Source organism: Podarcis raffonei, chromosome 2, assembly GCF_027172205.1.
Source record: "Podarcis raffonei isolate rPodRaf1 chromosome 2, rPodRaf1.pri, whole genome shotgun sequence".
In the NCBI taxonomy this organism is placed as follows: Eukaryota; Metazoa; Chordata; class Lepidosauria; order Squamata; family Lacertidae; genus Podarcis; species Podarcis raffonei.
Window position 1 is genome coordinate 68,918,568 of NC_070603.1, and position 13,900 is coordinate 68,932,467.

At 47.6% G+C, this 13,900-nt stretch overlaps 1 protein-coding gene across 5 annotated transcripts in view; it reads left to right on the forward strand.

Moving 5' to 3' along the window:
* Positions 1-13,071, forward strand: part of CDHR2 (cadherin related family member 2) — a 29,374-nt gene extending 16,303 nt beyond the window's left edge. For 3 of the 5 annotated variants that reach the window (XM_053377163.1, XM_053377160.1, XM_053377162.1), the window contains 20 exons: positions 327-482; positions 982-1,149; positions 1,354-1,415; positions 1,544-1,784; positions 2,057-2,296; positions 2,784-2,853; positions 3,593-4,207; positions 5,261-5,332; positions 5,769-5,818; positions 6,263-6,414; positions 7,271-7,373; positions 7,468-7,556; positions 7,876-7,959; positions 8,388-8,465; positions 9,248-9,308; positions 9,713-9,837; positions 10,530-10,643; positions 11,237-11,311; positions 11,641-11,704; positions 12,565-13,071. In XM_053377163.1, coding sequence (XP_053233138.1) covers positions 327-482; positions 982-1,149; positions 1,354-1,415; positions 1,544-1,784; positions 2,057-2,296; positions 2,784-2,853; positions 3,593-4,207; positions 5,261-5,332; positions 5,769-5,818; positions 6,263-6,414; positions 7,271-7,373; positions 7,468-7,556; positions 7,876-7,959; positions 8,388-8,465; positions 9,248-9,308; positions 9,713-9,837; positions 10,530-10,643; positions 11,237-11,311; positions 11,641-11,704; positions 12,565-12,720 — 2,775 coding nt within the window. In that variant the 3' untranslated portion in view covers positions 12,721-13,071. Of the gene's footprint in view, positions 1-326; positions 483-981; positions 1,150-1,353; positions 1,416-1,543; positions 1,785-2,056; positions 2,297-2,783; positions 2,854-3,592; positions 4,208-5,260; positions 5,333-5,768; positions 5,819-6,262; positions 6,415-7,270; positions 7,374-7,467; positions 7,557-7,875; positions 7,960-8,387; positions 8,466-9,247; positions 9,309-9,712; positions 9,838-10,529; positions 10,644-11,236; positions 11,312-11,640; positions 11,705-12,564 lie in introns of those variants that run through there. The other 2 variants (XM_053377161.1, XM_053377164.1) reach the window with 2 other exon arrangements.
* The last annotated feature ends 829 nt before the right edge of the window (positions 13,072-13,900 follow it).

The following is a 13,900-nucleotide window of genomic DNA, read 5'->3' on the forward strand; positions in this document are numbered from 1 at the left end:
ACAACTGTAGTATTCTAGCTGCTGGAAAATTCAAGGGTAGGTGGTCCTAACACAGTTCTGTAACTGCTATCTCCTGTTTCTAGTCTAGGGCAAAAGACTGTAATATATCATTGTATGTGCCTCCGTGTGTGTATGTGTGTAGCATACGTGTAGCCAGTATGTACATTAATAATAATTATTATTATTTGTGTGTGGTCTGTGTGGGTGCATGAGAGTGTGAGTGGGGGTAGGGGGATGACAGATGGTTACTTTTGCTTTGGCCATGCTGAGCACTGGGAGGCTGGCCTGTTTGATTATCCAAGCTCCCTGACTTCTTCCCTGAACAGGGCTCCAATGGCACCTTCCAGCTCTCCCTGCGGGGTCCAGATGCGTTTGCATTTTCAGTCTCACCCCGGAAAATCGTGAATGAAGGCACCGTTCAGGTCCTTGTAAGCAATTCAAGTCTTGTGGACTACGAAAAGGCACCTACTATGACTGTGGAGGTGAGTGAAACAAGGGTCAGGGAGAGAGTCCCATTCCCTTCCTGCCAAGAACTGGGATCTTAACTCAGCCGTTGGTTCGCTAAAAGTAACTGAATCTCCTTCTAGGCCATTTCAGTGTAGAAGTGAGGATTATGATCAGACACCCCAGAAGATAGCTTTAAAAGGACTTCATTCTGCTGTCTGCTCAGAGCCTGAAGCCATCAGGCTGTGTGGGAACTGTGTGGTTAGCACTGTGTGACTGACCATCTTCTTGTAGAATCAAAGCATCCCCACCAGCTCTGGATTCTCATCAAGTATGAGCATCCTATTATACCTGGCTGGCTGCCAAGGAAATAGACCCACAATGTAGACAGTCTTTGAAGCCCAGAAGACCCTGTTTAGTTCCTTCCCACAAAAGGCGGCAGCATGTTTAGTAAGAGTCACTCTGAAGCCACTTCTGCCCCCATGACCATGACCATGCTTGGGCTGAGGTTTACTTGGCTCCTTCTAATCCTGGCAGATTGTAGCAAATGACACTGGAAGGGACACCGATTGCTGCTCCTTTGCTATGGTCACCATCAATCTCACGGATATCAATGACCACAGACCTGAGTTCAACCAGAGCGAGTACAAACTTTACGTACTGGAGGAGAGTCCACCTGGCACCGTTGTCTCCTCTAACATCACGGTAAGCAAGTTCCGCAGCTGCCTTGGGACCAGGAGGTGGGGGCAGAGAACTCTCTGTCTGTGTCATCAGAAGGACCTATTCTCTGTGATGTGGCCAGGTGCTTCATGGCTATGTTGAGAAGCAGGCATCTTGGGCTTCCTCCACATCCACAATGGGGAAGTCAATTAAAAATAACAGTCAATTTGATCCTTCTGCTTTCTGCAGGCTACTGATCCAGACAGTGGAAAGTATGGAGAGATCACCTACTATCTGCTTCCTCAGAGCATGTATGTACATGGGATTGCTAGAGAAACGGGGGGAGGAACAAGGAGAGCATTGTGGTGTAGGCCTACTTTTGCTGGGAGAGAACTAGAATATCTCAAAACTAAGGATGTGTCTTTTCTCTGTTATGCAGCCATTCCACGTTCACAGTGAATGCAACAAGCGGGGCAGTGCTAGTGGAGAATGGCTCTAATCTGGATTGGGGAAAGCGTGCTGTCTATTATGCCACCTTGCAGGCAGTGGATGGGGGAGGTCTGTCTGGATCCACACAGTTGGAGATCACAGTAGTTGACATCAACAACAACCCTCCAGTTGTGGTGGGCTCCTACAATGTCTTTGTCACGGAGGGCCAAGAAACCCATGTCCAGATCCAGGTAATTTCAAGGCAACATTTCCTCCTTTATTGGACCTGAGCATTGGGCCTCTTTCCAAATTAGGCTGCTGTGCACTTTAAAGAAGTAGCCCTGGCATGATTTACTCATGGGACAACAAGTAATTACTTACTCCTAGTACATGCACCTGAAAGTTTATGTGGCAGGAGACACCTTCACACTTAGGGCTCACCCACACTTCCCATTTGGCCGAAGCAAGCAGGATCTTACTTCTTCTCATTGTTGGCTGAAAATTCCCTCAACTCACTTCCCAGGCCACCGACCAGGACGATCCAGAGACCAAGAATAGCCGCTTGCAGTTTGAGATTGTGCCTGGCGAATTCAGCAGCAACTTCACTATCGACCCGAACACAGGAGTGCTGAGCAGTGAAGGGCCCTTGGACCGAGAAGCCATCCCTGCAGAGCTGGAGGGCAAGATAGTGGTGACAGTCCTTGTGCATGACTTGGGCATCCCTCAGTTGAACGACACAGTGAACGTCACCTTCATCGTGGAGGTAATGGTGCACCCTGTCAGGGCTCTGGAAAAAGGAGACTAATGCATAAAGAGGCACCTTAGGCCCTGCTCAGGTAAGCTGAGCCAGGTTCCAGAGTGTCTGTAGGTGATGGAAACAGGCACCCTAAGAGTGTGTGTTTTGTGGCAGATGGCTAACCCATGGTATTGGGGTCTCAGAAACTGTGTCATCCCTGCTCTGTCATTGCTGCGAGGATGCCCTCTATTATCTCGAGTACAGATGAAGCTGCCTTAGACTGAATCAAATTATTGGTCCATTGAGCACTGTGTGGTCTACACTGACTGGCAGCAGCTCTCCAGGGATTCAAGCAGGGTTCTCTCTCTCAACACTCCTTGGAGATGCCGGGGAATTGAACCTGAGACCTTCTGCATGCATGGCAGATAATCTACCACTGAGCTATAGCCCTTCCCCTAAGTGGATGCTTGGATGTGGAATTGCCCCATTACCAGTTTCCCCCTTTTCTCTTTAGGACATAAATGACAACGCACCCAGATTCAACAGCTCCTTTTATGAATTTTCCGTTCCAGAGGGCTTGAAAGGTACGGTGAGCCAGTGATCTTTAGTCCAGAGTGGAAAGGAACTAGGATTAACCTGGGACAACAATATGATGCAACAAGAGAGTCTGGCAACAGTGGCGGACCTTGGGGTCTCAAATTTCAGTAGCCCCCAATGCAATGCCAAAATTTGGTGCCCTCCCTTCCATTCTACAACATAGTTGTGGTGCCCCCTGAGGCACTCCGAGGCTCTGCACTCTGCACTCAGTGCGCCCAAACCTGTCGCTCTCCCCTGAATCTGCCTCTGTTGACAAAAATAGTATGCACAACAAATAGGGGGACCCAACTTATATCTAAATAATACCTGCATTGTACTAATAGGTTTTCGACCATATACGAAAACATTATCTGTTTTGACAAGCAGTCTTTTTCAAGTTCTTACAGATAAATGCTAACTTCTGGTTCCTTTGGCAGAGTGGGATTTCCTTAGGAAATTATAAATTATCATTTATCTGTAGAAATTTGAAAAACCAACCAACCCCTACTTGCTAAAACAGATGTTTTACCAGTGATCTGTAGTATTTATTGCATTGATTAGCAGTGGGGAAGAGGAAGATGTGGCAAGGCATTAAACAGGAAGCATATAATGACTTTTCCTAGTTAGGAGGTGTTGCTTTTCATGAGCATTAGAAGTGTAGAGGTTGCATTGCTTTTTAAGATCTGTGGGGCTGTGGCAATGTGGTGAAAATGTTGTTATTCTTTCTAACTAACCTTCCATCTCCAGGTGTCTTTGTGGGGAGCGTGGAGGCTACCGATGCTGATCAAACAGTGATAAACAACCGTATCTCATTCTACATTGTAAGCAGCGCGGGTTCAAATAACTTTATGGTGCGTTCAAATCGCCTTGGCTCTGGCTGGTACCAGGGGATCTTGAATCTGGACTCCGATGTTGCTCTTGACTATGATCAGCTGCAGCAGAAGTTCTTCAATCTGACTGTGCAGGCGGAAAATTCAGACTTTGGGGGGGCCGTGGAAGCTGTCACCGCTGTGGTGAGGGTGAACGTGCTGGATGTCAATGACGAGTCCCCAACCATTGAGCCATCTCCACCACGAGACATTGAAGTTTTGGAGAACATCACCCTGCATGAGTTAGTTGTCACGCTAAATGCCACCGACATGGACACCAACCACTCGCTGGTATTCCAGGAGTTAGCTGTAGCCTGCTTCAATCGTTCAGTCAATGTGGGCAACGTGTGCCGGGAGTGGTTCCTTCTGGAGCCCAATGGCTCAATTTTTGTGAATAGTTCGGAAATAGACTATGAGGTCTGTGACCTGGTGGAGCTCACGTTGCGTGTTAAGGATGAGTTCACTGAGAAGGGAGACCCCTTCAGTGGAAATGGTAAGACATTAGGATGAAGACTTGGTTCTGCATCCCCTCCGAATCTTGAGCTTTACAGCTTCCTTCCTTTTCTCCATCAGTCCTACTTTCTCTTTGTGGCTAGGATGTAGCATTAGGTCCTAGCTGGAGATGCTTCAGGGAGCCATGCTTGTTGGGTAATGGAAATACCATATGCTCCAGTCCCAGCCTCCCCTCAGAGGCAGCGTGCATTGTATATAGAAAAGCTCCTGAAGGAAATGAGTCAGTGGAATAGAAAGTTGGTACCTGGGCAAACTTTCCAGAGTCTCATCTACCTTGTTGCACAGTTGACTTTAAAAAACATGTTGTCATTGCATGAGGAAACAGCTAAGTGTGATGGTGGCACAACAACTCAACCTGTGTTCTGCTGGGGTTTTTAAAATAAAGCACAGGGTCCTAGACTGGGGAGATTATGGAGGGGGAGGGGCTGAATTTCCACCACCTGCACTTCTCCTCCTCCCAACCCCAAATAATCTTTTATCTGCAGTCATTTTTCTCCCAGCAGGGGTTACTCGTGGTTCAGGAGGCCCACTGGGAGAAATATGGCTACAGAGAACCTGTTTTAGAGGGGAAAGCATGGGTGAAAGGATCCCATTCACATTTTCTGTCCCCGCAAGCTATCTCTTTAAGTATCTGCCCTGATCCCCATTCTTTTAGATGGATTTAGTGACAAAGTGGTTGAACACTAGGTTCTGTCAATGAAACGACTTAATTGCCATAAGCTTATTTTCTTATCTCTGTGGTTCTGCTGCTATTGCATCTACTTTGGATCTACTTTGTGGGAGGAATGTCATCGCTAATCTGGTCCCAGCATCTTCACAGCGGGAGGTTCCTTAGCACTGTAGAATAGTGGCAACAGAACAGTGAACTAATTTAGTAAGCTATGTGAATGGGCTGTTTGTTGAAGGACTTGAGAGACAAACCTTGATAGGTGATGCAGTATTGTGTTCCTCACTGGGAGCAGGGTGGAGTCTGCAGAGCCACTTCAGTCAGTAACTAGTGCCTCCTCTGTTGTGCCTTTTCTTCTTCCTGCAGAGACCCTGAGAATCTTAATCACTGATGTGAATGACAACCCACCGGTGTTTGAAGAAAGCACCACCACCTTTGGTGAGAGCAATATATGCAAAAGAAATGTGCTGCTACTGCCCCCTAATGGATGGATGGGTAGATGGTGGTGTATGAGAGACTGCATCAAAGATTCTCCTCCAGCTTTGTCCTCTTTTGATAGAAATTCCTCTTGCCTGCTCTTTGGGGCTGAAATAATTGGAGTCCCCCCTTTAATGAATTAAAAGCAATCGTAGCTCTCAGAAAGCTCCTCCTTCCATGGGAAGGGTATCCTTTCCTCCTCCAGTAGTGTCAAATAACCCATCTTCCCCTGTCAATTGTTAAGGGAGGAGCAGCTGGTTGCCTTCCTGTCTAACATTAGCCAGGACAAAGGAGGCTGGAGCTAGAAGTGAGAGCAAGCTCTTAGAAAAGACCTCTGTCCGGCATGCCCTGCTCTTTGGCACCCATTCTTTGATCTGTATCTGGTGTTTTGTTGCAGTGATAATCCCAGAAGTCTCTTCTGTGAACCTGCAGGTGGCTGTGGTCAAGGTGAGAGAATGCAATGTTGGGGCACATGTGTGTATGGGTGTGTACTCATTTGGGTACACAGTGCTATGTATACTGTGGTCTGTATTTGCCTGAGCTTGAGTCTGGACTAAGGATTCTGAGCTCCTGTGTTCCGATTCAATACATTATGTCCAATCACAGAACATTTCAGGATTTGGGCCTCTGCCATTGGCCCTTGAACTCTGACTTGTGATTCACAGCTTGAAAGTTTAGACAGCCAGTCATGTTGGGAGTGGGAGTAGCCCAGTTATGTAGTTCAATAAAAGTTCTCGCTGTTATCACTGTGTCTTGCCTCGTGGGAACCTACCTACACTTCACACAGCTCCTTCCTTGTGGTGGGAACTGGCTCCTAGTTCCCACAGGCTATGTGATGTGGGGTAGTTCAAAGAGGCAGCAACAATAGTGTCCTCCTCCTCCTCCTTCCAGGCTAAAGACGCTGATTCGGGTGTGAACAGAGTGATTTCATTTGCCATCTCCAGGGTACTTTTCATCCCAGACAATGGACCTGAGCAGATCCGTGAAAATCTTTTCAAAGTGGAGACAACAGCAGAGAAGGACCTCTACATTGGGAGCATCCAGTAATTGATGGGGTTTTAGTTGTCTGGGAGCTTTGTGGAGACCACAAGGGTTGCCACTGTATTGACAGGGAGAGGAAATCCAGGAAGAATGGAAGCCAAGAGGAAAGTGTAGCATTGCCAGTCATTTGATCTTGGGGAAGTTCTGATAATAGCTTGAGCATGACCAATGCAGCTATACTCCTGGCATCCTATCTAGAAAGAGAGTGTTGCTTCTCAGCACAGACAGTGATAGCAAAATAGGTAGCTTAAATGTTAACACTAGCTTCTCACTTTCTCCTGTTCGGGGTCTAATAAAGGTAAAGGTACCCCTGCCCGTACGGGCCAGTCGTGTCTGACTCTAGGGTTGTGCGCCCATCTCACTTAAGAGGCCGGGGGCCAGCGCTGTCCGGAGACACTTCCGGGTCACGTGGCCAGCATGACAAAGCTGCATCTGGCGAGCCAGCACAGCACATGGAAACGCCATTTACCTTCCCGCCAGTAAGCGGTCCCTATTTATCTACTTGCACCCAGGGGTGCTTTCGAACTGCTAGGTTGGCAGGCGCTGGGACCGAGCAACGGGAGCACACCCCGCCGCGGGGATTCGAGCTGCCGACCTTTTGATCGGCAAGTCCTAGGCACTGAGGCTTTTACCCACAGCGCCACCCGCGTCCCTCGGGGTCTAATACTTCACTATAAATTCCAGTTTAGTACATGTTTTATCTGGTCTCCCTGTGATCTGTCCCCAAGCTTGGAGCAGTGTCCTAAGGGCCACATGCACAGACAGGGCATTGTGGAACTAGGGGCTGGTCTGTCTCTGTACAGACTCTGGGATCAGGAACTCTCAGTCCCTCTGATATTAATTTCTCTGTTTCTGCAGAGTTGCCAGCAGCCTTGACAGCTCATTGAAGGGTCAGTATCGGGTGACAGTGGAAGCCAAGGACCACGGGAACCCTCCACTGTATTCCTCAGTATCACTGGACGTAAGACAGCTTTCTGATCTACCCAGATTCCTTTCGCAATGCAGACATTCACCATGACTTTCTTCTGAGAACATTTGCCTCTCTCTTTCTCCAGATCTACACCGTTGATCAGAGCTACCGTGTCCGGCTGGTGTTTGATTCCTCCTTGCAGGACGTGCAGTCTAATTCGGATGAAATCAATGTGTATGGCATTTTTCCCTTCCCTTCAGTGGGTTGATCCAGGGACATATCTATTGTATTGCAATTTGAATCCCATGGAAAATACAACATAAGAAAGGAAAGAAGCACTGCAAATATAATTAAAAACTGAGGGCTTTGTTTGCACTAACAATTCCTATTCCGCTAATGTTTTCATATCTAAAGCCGGATTCTGAAACTTACTGGCACCATTACTATCTCATGCCCCAGGGCGCAGGGCAAGCCATGCAGCACAGAGGAGCTGACCCCTGAACATGAAGTTAAAGAGACACTTAGAGACACTCATTTTCTGTGCTTTTTCCAGGGCTCTGAGTATAGCTACCCAAGCAACTGTCTATGTAGCAAACATCAGGTCCATCGAGGATTCCGGGAGCTCCAGATCTGACAGGTGACTGGGACAGAACAAGATGAAAGGAAATGAGTGAAGCTAAAGGGAAGACAGTAGTGCCTGAGAAGCATGAACAAAGGGGGAAGTACTTGTGATGCTTGCATCTATGGCTGGCCACAGGCATAGGAAGTATGTTTGAATGTCTGTAGAGTAAATGGAGAGGGGTAAAGAATATTTGCGGATTCATGTCCTCCTTGAGGTTCCAAGCACTGAGGTTGCATGTAACCAGTGTGACAGATGATGTTGTTGACTCTGTAGTGCTGATTCATCAGGGGTTGGCTGTGTTTGCAAAGCCAGTCAGGTTACCCAATAATTCCCTGGGGGTTGGCTCTTTGATCAGTAAAAGGTCTAGGAAGGGGCTTCTGGCAATACCCCTTTCCCATCCCCATACATGTCCATCTTACACATCACCATCTCAACTCCTCTAGGGCTGTGGTGAAGACAGCAATGGAGGCCTATTTCGTCTACAGCAATGGCACAGCTCTGATGCCTGGAGAAGTACGCACGTAAGTGATGCATCACGGTGGAGATGGGCTGGGCTGGGCTAAGAAGCCCAGGCAAAGGTCAGTGTGGCCTTCCCCAACCTAGTGCTCTCCAGATTAAAGCATTGTAGTCTAAAACATATCCCATCATCCCTGACCATTGGCCAGACTAGCTGGGGCTGATGGGAGTTGAAGTCCAAAATATCTGGAGAGTGCCAGGTTAGGGAAGGCTGAGCTTAAGAGCATGGGTAGGAGGAAAGAGGGGAGCATCAGAAAGGAGAAATGTGCATCTGCTCTGGCAGAAGTTTGCATGGCAAGGAAGTGTTTGAATTATGAGGGGAAAGGTAAGGATGGCTGATCCCCTCTGACTTAAACCCAGTTTGAATGAAATCATAGCCCTCCCCAGGTCTTCTAAAACCAGTAGTTAAGAGGCCAGGCTCCCTCTTCCCCCCACTCCCAGTAATTTGAATCGTGGGGAAAGTTTCCCCTTGGGATGTAGTGATGGCCACCAATTTGGATGGCTTTAAAGAAGCACTAGCCAAATTCATGGAGGTTAAGGCTATCAGTGGCTACTAGCCACTCCAATGGCGGTGTTCCACCTCCACTGTCAGATGCAACAGACCTCTTTATACCAGTTGCTAGGAATCCCAAGTGGGCAGGAGAGTCCTGTTGAACTCATTGTCATTCTCCTGCTTGTGACCCCTGTGAGAACAGGATGCTGGACTAAATGGGCCTTTGGCCTGATCCAGCAGGGCTTCTTATATCCCAAGGAACACTTCATGGACACCTTTCTGTCTTCTTTCCAGACTCATCCAGAGAAACCCTGGGGAACTCTCTCGGTTGCTCAAGCTTGGCCTATCCATCATTGTGAGTGCACATTTCCTGCTCATACTCCCGAACACTGAGGAGCAGCTCTAGGGTCTCTTTGAAGTAAGGCGACAGTGGTGGGATTTGTCAAAGCTCAAACAGGAGAGCTCTGTCGGAATGGGTGCATCGGAGGCTTGGTGTGTGCCCCTGGCAAGACAGCAAGCTCTACCTTGCCAGGGCAAGTGAGATGGACATGGGAGAGATTGTGTGGCTGGAGCCAATGCTGGTGGAGAAACGGGCATCCTGGCAGTATGGCATGCTGGAAACCAATCTTGCACCACAGCTGGGACCGGCATAGAGAGAGGCTGTGTGTACTGAGGCTGTAGCCAGGGCATAACTGAAACATTATGTTGTAGACACGGGCGCTTGCTGAGCCAGTGTAGTGATACTCTTGTGTATCCCAGGGCCCTGTGGAGGTGACGGAGTCCAACAAGGAGAATGAGCTGTTCGCTGTCATTGCAGGGCTGGCTGTGGCTGCGCTTGTTATCCTCATCGTCATGATCCTGATAATCATAGGCATGAGGAAAAGGTACAAAAGTGCCCTTCCCCTTATTATGGCAGGTATATGAACATACTTGCTGCAGCTGGTTCAACGCTGCCTCTATTTGTTTCTGCACACTCAACAAAAAAGGGGCTGGTGTATTATTAAGGGCTTTTTTGTGGGGGGGTGTGGACAGGTTTGTTGCTGTTACTGCTTTTTTTTGTCTATTTCATGTTATGATTTGTGTGGAAATGGTTTGCTTTTTGATTGTTTGATGTGTTTGTTATGTAATTATGTATTTTTTCATGTTGTAAGCCACTCAAGCATGGTTTTAAATGTGGAAAGGCAGCATACAAATGAAATTCTCTATGTATGTACACATGCTGCACTGCATCAGCACCTTCCCAAAAGCCAGCATAGCCTGCATCCCTCACGTGGTTCCACCATTCTGCTATTCCACATGCTTGGTTTTGTGGCATTCTCGTGGTAGGGCAGCATGTTCCCTGGCCTGACCAATAGCCATGATGGCTAAGTACTACTTGCAGAGGAAGAGTACCTCTGAATACTAGCTGTTGGAGATCATGTGTGGTGGGAGTGTTGGCCATGCCCTACTTGAGGGCTTCCCATGGGCATCTGGTTGCTTATGGTGGGAACAGGATGCTGGGCTCAATAGGCCTTTGGTCTTCTCCAGCAGGGCTCTTCTCAGGTTGTTCACTCTTCTTTCTCATTTCTTTTTGCAGTTATGTGAGGAAGCTGAGGGCCTTAAAAGCCCTGAAGGTGGCTTCAAAGTTCTCACCTGGTGACGTGGTACAGGGGCCTGCTATCCCTGGGACCAACAGATACAACACAGAAGGGTATGCTTTTGGGGTGGGGCAAGGTTTGCCCTAGTAAAAGGGGTGTATCCTGGATTGACCCGTGGAGGGGCAAAATCAGGAAGAAACGTAAGCGTATGCCTGCCTCCTAGTAGACCCCATGCCCTTTAGTTATTCAAATTTGTGTTATTAAACTCCATGTGCTGAACTGGTCCTGTACTGAATTTGCAATGACAGAAGTATGTCCAAAATCTCCAGACAAATTCAGAAAAGCATTGATCTGTGGCTATACAGTGGAAAGGATTGGATTTGATGCCCAGGGGGATATCCATATTTTTAGCCAGTTACTAGTGAATTTCCTTCTTAGAAATGTCAAACTCTGCTGTACATGGGTAAGCAAAATTAAGGCGGAAGTTGCTAGTAGCCTTGACTATAGGTGATACACATTTTGTGCAACACCACAAGGCTGTTGCTGCACTGTGTGCATCACACTGATAATTGTTATTAATTATGCATTGCATGTGATTTTGTTGCCTGTCTGGCACTCTGTGCTGTCTAGTCAGCTGAATGATAAGATTCTGGTGGGCTGAATTTGTAGCGATTAAGAAACTCACCACTGGACTATTCTTCTTCAGGGCTAACCCCGTGCTTGGTTTCTCCTTGTACCCCTCCCTGGACCTGGAGGAAAACGCCAGTTCTGAAGTGGCCAGGTATGCCTACGAATCCTGTCTTTCAGTCTCAACTCCTGTGTATGAACCAGGTCATGATTGAATGAATGAAACTGACTTGCCCTCCAAAGCCCCTCTTTCATGCATTGCCCCAAAGGTCACATTTGCCATGGGGCTGCTGCCAAAGAACTGAGTTGGCCACACACCCATTGTAATGTTTAGAATGACTAGCCACGTAAGGCAGGGCCACCACTTTGCGAGCCCGTTCCCCTCACTTCACATCCCTGGCTCCCACTGGTGGGGGCATGGAGACTGGCAGCTAGGGGTGACAAAGAGCTCCCTAATCAGCCCATGCTGCTTTCCCTTTACAGCCTGAACTCCCTGGATGAGAACATGGTTGATGCTCCAGAGGTTGCTCCAGCTGTTTACAAAAGGGTGAGGACCCTCAAACCTGTCACTGCCCCACAGGACATTCTCCCAGCCAAAGCATGTTCCTGACATTTGATGAAGACGATGACATACCTTTCAACTTTTTATGATGCAAAACCAGGATGCTCATCTTCCGGGGCATGCTCCCGGGCAAGTCATGTGACACATGCCCCTAAAAAGTGCCTCCCTTGTTTCATTTTTCCTTCTCTTTTGAAGAGCCCTGGACTGTTAATCCAAATGCCAGGCAGTGGCCCTTTATGACCACCATCAGGCCACACACCCTGTAGATGACCCAGTGTGATTTTGTCACAAGGCACATTCCAGTCAGGTAACCTATTACTGGTGAACCAGCCATACGTATGTCTTCAAGTTCAGCAAGGCTCTCATGGGGCGTCTCATCTTGCAGCACCACTGTTAGCAGGCCTTACAGGGGCCTTTCCAATCCACTGGGATGGGCAGTAAGAGGTATTGCGCAGGTATTCCGTGTACAGCCACGGAAAGTGCCTTCTGCACTACACTTCAAAGGTTTGCTGCAATGTGCTTGGCTCTCTTCAAGTGTAATGATAGGCCTGGAAAGACCCACTACTATGCTGTAGTAGCCTAGCTGCAACGGAGCTAAGATCAAAGGTATGTCAGCAGACACACACCCCAGGCTACCTCTTCAAAGTGGATCTGCTTTCTTAGACCTGATATTCAGCTTTCACATGCAGAGGTTCAGGTTCCTGCACCACAGGAAATGACTGCTTATGTGGTCAACGCTGCAGTTCTTGGAGTGACAATCCACCCAATAATCCAAGGACACAATGGCAAATAGTACTTTACAACATAGATGGATCATATTCTAATCTCATACTCTTTCATCCCAGCAGGACAAAGCAGATGCTGTACACCAGGCAAATGGCCAGAATGAGCCACTGAAAGCTGCCTTAGAAAGCCACAAGAAAGACAAACCAGAGCAACTGGGACACACCATGCAGTCTTTTGCCTTCGACAACACTTCTTTGGACACCAGTGATCTCTGATCACACCCTGCTTCCTCCTGGCAGAGGAAGAGACACTTATGAGCAGGACTTGTATAGCAACATTGGCTCAGAGACATTGAGCCAGCAACTGTAAAGAAACTCACTGGGAATCCTTTTTAATCCATGACTTATGATTGTCTGCAAGCCTGCATCCTAGGCAGAAATGAGCCTGGTCCAAACTAGAGAGATCACACTGAAGAAGAAAGTGGAAGAGGTGGTAAGCGCCTACCATGCTAGGCAACACCAGTGTTTTCATGTGTTCAAAAGGTACGATGCAAAATGGCTTGTGGGTTGTTTTTTTTTAAAAAAAACAATAAGCAGTGTATAAATTTCATGAAATAAATAACATAATAAAAATTCCACCTCTCACTGGAAACAGGGCAGGGAGGGAATGGGGATTTAGAGTATTAGGTTGTATCCAACCGAACCTAGCACTCAGAGACGGTTTGTCAGCACAAGGACTTCTGCTTGCACACTGGGGTGTCCCCCCTCCCTGTGCATCCCCTAAATATGTTCTCTCAACACTCTGGATAAGGTTTGGGAAGGGTGCAGGGTATGGGAGAAGGGGGCAAGTTTTGTTGCACAAGTGGAGATGCATGTATTGAATATCACCCAAAGCTACTAATCTCTGGGCATAGAACCTGTGCTGTGCAGTGCTACCACTATCCATGCTAAGGTGATGTATCTTACCTTGTTTTTCAATAAATCATGATAGACTGGTGGCCAGGTAGCACATTCAGCTTCCCATGTATCACCAGTGACAAAATAACAAGCCACTGTCCTGATTCAGCTCCTTGTATCCTGGGTTCACCTTTTCTTTTACTGGGATAATAATCCAAGCTTGAGTATTCCTCTGGAAAACTGTATTGTGGGGTTCTAAGGATAGGGCCTATATAGTCCTAGTTGTAACAGCTAAAGTCCTTCCTGATCACCAACTAACTTGCAGCTGCTTTGCAGGTTACTTGCAGTGCCTTTGGTATGTGGTTGGGTTCATGGAGAAGCAAATGGGGGGAAACATTGGAGCAAGATCCAGGATTTGCCTAAGGTATCACCTCTTCATGACCGTAAGGAAGATGCTAGGTTAGGAGAAAAGTATATTGCCCAGTCAAATGGCAAACATATTAATGATTGCAAAACTAGAAGGGTGCCTCTCCTCTGCTTTTTGCTTGACGGGCATTGT